Source organism: Sinocyclocheilus anshuiensis, unplaced genomic scaffold, assembly GCF_001515605.1.
Source record: "Sinocyclocheilus anshuiensis isolate Anshui unplaced genomic scaffold, SAMN03320099.WGS_v1.1 scaffold160, whole genome shotgun sequence".
In the NCBI taxonomy this organism is placed as follows: domain Eukaryota; kingdom Metazoa; phylum Chordata; class Actinopteri; order Cypriniformes; family Cyprinidae; genus Sinocyclocheilus; species Sinocyclocheilus anshuiensis.
In genome coordinates, this window is record NW_015554119.1 from 799,733 (window position 1) to 803,264 (window position 3,532).

Below are 3,532 nucleotides of genomic sequence, written 5' to 3' on the forward strand. Positions count from 1 at the left end.
TAATTATTCATTTGTCATTTAAACTAATATATTACAAATAATATATTTAAATATTATATATAATAAATAAAATTAAATATATATATAAATTATTATTATTATTATTATTAATATTAGTAGATATATATTAAATAATATGTACGTGATATATATATATATTCGTTGTGGAATATCCTAGAAAATTATAATATAATTATTATAATCATTACCAATTTTTATAAACAAATGAGTAAATAATTCAACATTTTAATAAATCTTTATAGCAAGAAAAAAAAACAAGTTAACTGATTATTAAAAATGAGGACCATCCTTGATGCACAAATATTCTGTTTCCTGTTGGTTAACATCATCATTTTTTATCACACAATTGAACATCTTGGTAAAAATCTGTATATTTAAAATCATAGATAAAATCTGTCTTTTTAATTTATTCTGAACTTTTTTTTCAGACATTGTATAGCTGATAAACTTTCATTTAGATATTGTACTAGTTTCAAATGGTTAACTTTTTCCAGAGTTAGCCTTCATCAATATCAGTTATTATCCATCATGTTTGCAGATTTCCTTATAATTCATTCAGATTGCATGTGCATGCATTATCGAAGTAAAACATTGTACCACAAGAACATTAAAGCAGGCCAGATTCATGAAGTTAAGTAGAGACTTGTACTCACCGGGACAGCATTGCAATAGCACTGAAATGCAGTGTGAGATTGGCGCAGGTGATGCAGGTCTGAAGCCTGAGTGGAGCTGCTCTCAGATCTTTTATACCCTCAGAGGGGGTTGAGCTAAAGACAGAGGCGTTACATGAGAACCTCCAAAGTTCCTCTCATTAGAAGAGGGTTATGAAGTCAGGCCATCCTGCTATTGTTTGTGTTTTCAGACAGTCTTTGTAAATAGAGTAGCTTCTGTGGCTCTGTCTCAATGGGTCCCGCTGCTCCTTTGTGATTCTCTCCGGACGTTTGATTTAGTTGATCTGAGGTGTTCTTCTGGGAAAGGGTTGCTGGGCAGGACATGCTCATAGTTTTTGTGTCTTTATTTATTATATATGGCATAGAAAGGTCTGTTCTGTTGGGTAAACAGTGGAAAAGAGGTGCATCAGATTACATTTGGATTTCTTTAATGCATCTCTTTGTGTTTGAACCATTGCTGGTTTTACATCAGAGATGTGTAGGGTAGGATAGGCTGTTGTGAAGTTGCCAGTGTAGGGCCCATCTTGGTTACTACTTTAGTGAAAACGTTTAGCAAGTTACAAAACTTATAAACAACACACAATCATAGCCATGTGACTTGTGTTTTTCTTTGGTTGATTGGTTGTTGTTTTTTTCAATATTTGTGCATTATTTGTTTGATTAGTAATATATTTGTTTATTTAGTGATTTGTGCTGTTTGTGTATTAAGCATTTTTGTTTGTTTTATTTATTTGCTTGCTTACATAGTCTGTAAGGTAATCTTAAATGATTAAAAATGCATTTATTGTGCAATTTTATTATTATTATTATTTAGTGATATATTTATTTATTTATTTATATAGTCTAATGTAATCTTAATTTACATTACCTATATTATTTATTTATTTATTTGTTTTTATTTTCTTGCTTGCTTGCTTACATAGTCTGCAAGGTAATCTTCATTTAAATTATTAATAAGCAGTTTTTTATTTATTATGCAGTTTGTGTATTTATTTATTTACATAGTCTGTAAGGTCATCTTAATAAAATTTATTAATAAACAATTTTTATTTATTATGCAGTGTATATTTATTTGCTTACATAGTCTATAAGGTAATCTTAATTAAAATTATTAATATTTTATTTATGATGCAGTTTATTTATTTATTTTTTTTATTGCTTATTCTGTATTTTTGTGGCATTTTATATGAGTAAATAATTCAACATTTTAATAAATCTTTATAGCAAGAAAAAAAAACAAGTTAACTGATTATTAAAAATGAGGACCATCCTTGATGCACAAATATTCTGTTTCCTGTTGGTTAACATCATCATTTTTTATCACACAATTGAACATCTTGGTAAAAATCTGTATATTTAAAATCATAGATAAAATCTGTCTTTTTAATTTATTCTGAACTTTTTTTTCAGACATTGTATAGCTGATAAACTTTCATTTAGATATTGTACTAGTTTCAAATGGTTAACTTTTTCCAGAGTTAGCCTTCATCAATATCAGTTATTATCCATCATGTTTGCAGATTTCCTTATAATTCATTCAGATTGCATGTGCATGCATTATCGAAGTAAAACATTGTACCACAAGAACATTAAAGCAGGCCAGATTCATGAAGTTAAGTAGAGACTTGTACTCACCGGGACAGCATTGCAATAGCACTGAAATGCAGTGTGAGATTGGCGCAGGTGATGCAGGTCTGAAGCCTGAGTGGAGCTGCTCTCAGATCTTTTATACCCTCTGAGGGGGTTGAGCTAAAGACAGAGGCGTTACATGAGAACCTCCAAAGTTCCTCTCATTAGAAGAGGGTTATGAAGTCAGGCCATCCTGCTATTGTTTGTGTTTTCAGACAGTCTTTGTAAATAGAGTAGCTTCTGTGGCTCTGTCTCAATGGGTCCCGCTGCTCCTTTGTGATTCTCTCCGGACGTTTGATTTAGTTGATCTGAGGTGTTCTTCTGGGAAAGGGTTGCTGGGCAGGACATGCTCATAGTTTTTGTGTCTTTATTTATTATATATGGCATAGAAAGGTCTGTTCTGTTGGGTAAACAGTGGAAAAGAGGTGCATCAGATTACATTTGGATTTCTTTAATGCATCTCTTTGTGTTTGAACCATTGCTGGTTTTACATCAGAGATGTGTAGGGTAGGATAGGCTGTTGTGAAGTTGCCAGTGTAGGGCCCATCTTGGTTACTACTTTAGTGAAAACGTTTAGCAAGTTACAAAACTTATAAACAACACACAATCATAGCCATGTGACTTGTGTTTTTCTTTGGTTGATTGGTTGTTGTTTTTTTCAATATTTGTGCATTATTTGTTTGTTTAGTAATATATTTGTTTATTTAGTGATTTGTGCTATTTGTGTATTAAGCATTTTTGTTTGTTTTATTTATTTGCTTGCTTACATAGTCTGTAAGGTAATCTTAAATGATTAAAAATGCATTTATTGTGCAATTTTATTATTATTATTATTTAGTGATATATTTATTTATTTATTTATATAGTCTAATGTAATCTTAATTTACATTACCTATATTATTTATTTATTTATTTGTTTTTATTTTCTTGCTTGCTTGCTTACATAGTCTGCAAGGTAATCTTCATTTAAATTATTAATAAGCAGTTTTTTATTTATTATGCAGTTTGTGTATTTATTTATTTACATAGTCTGTAAGGTCATCTTAATAAAATTTATTAATAAACAATTTTTATTTATTATGCAGTGTATATTTATTTGCTTACATAGTCTATAAGGTAATCTTAATTAAAATTATTAATATTTTATTTATGATGCAGTTTATTTATTTATTTTTTTTATTGCTTATTCTGTATTTTTGTGGCATTTTATA

General features: G+C 29.3%; 1 protein-coding gene across 3 annotated transcripts in view; it reads right to left on the reverse strand.

Moving 5' to 3' along the window:
* The window catches only part of LOC107669997 (protein starmaker-like), a 14,337-nt gene extending 11,943 nt beyond the window's left edge, over positions 1-2,394 (reverse strand). For 2 of the 3 annotated variants that reach the window (XM_016462449.1, XM_016462447.1), the window contains exon 1: positions 675-739. In XM_016462449.1, the coding sequence (XP_016317935.1) occupies positions 675-685 (11 nt within the window). In that variant the 5' untranslated portion in view covers positions 686-739. Of the gene's footprint in view, positions 1-674; positions 740-2,327 lie in introns of those variants that run through there. The other variant, XM_016462448.1, reaches the window with a different exon arrangement.
* Positions 2,395-3,532: the final 1,138 nt, after the last annotated feature.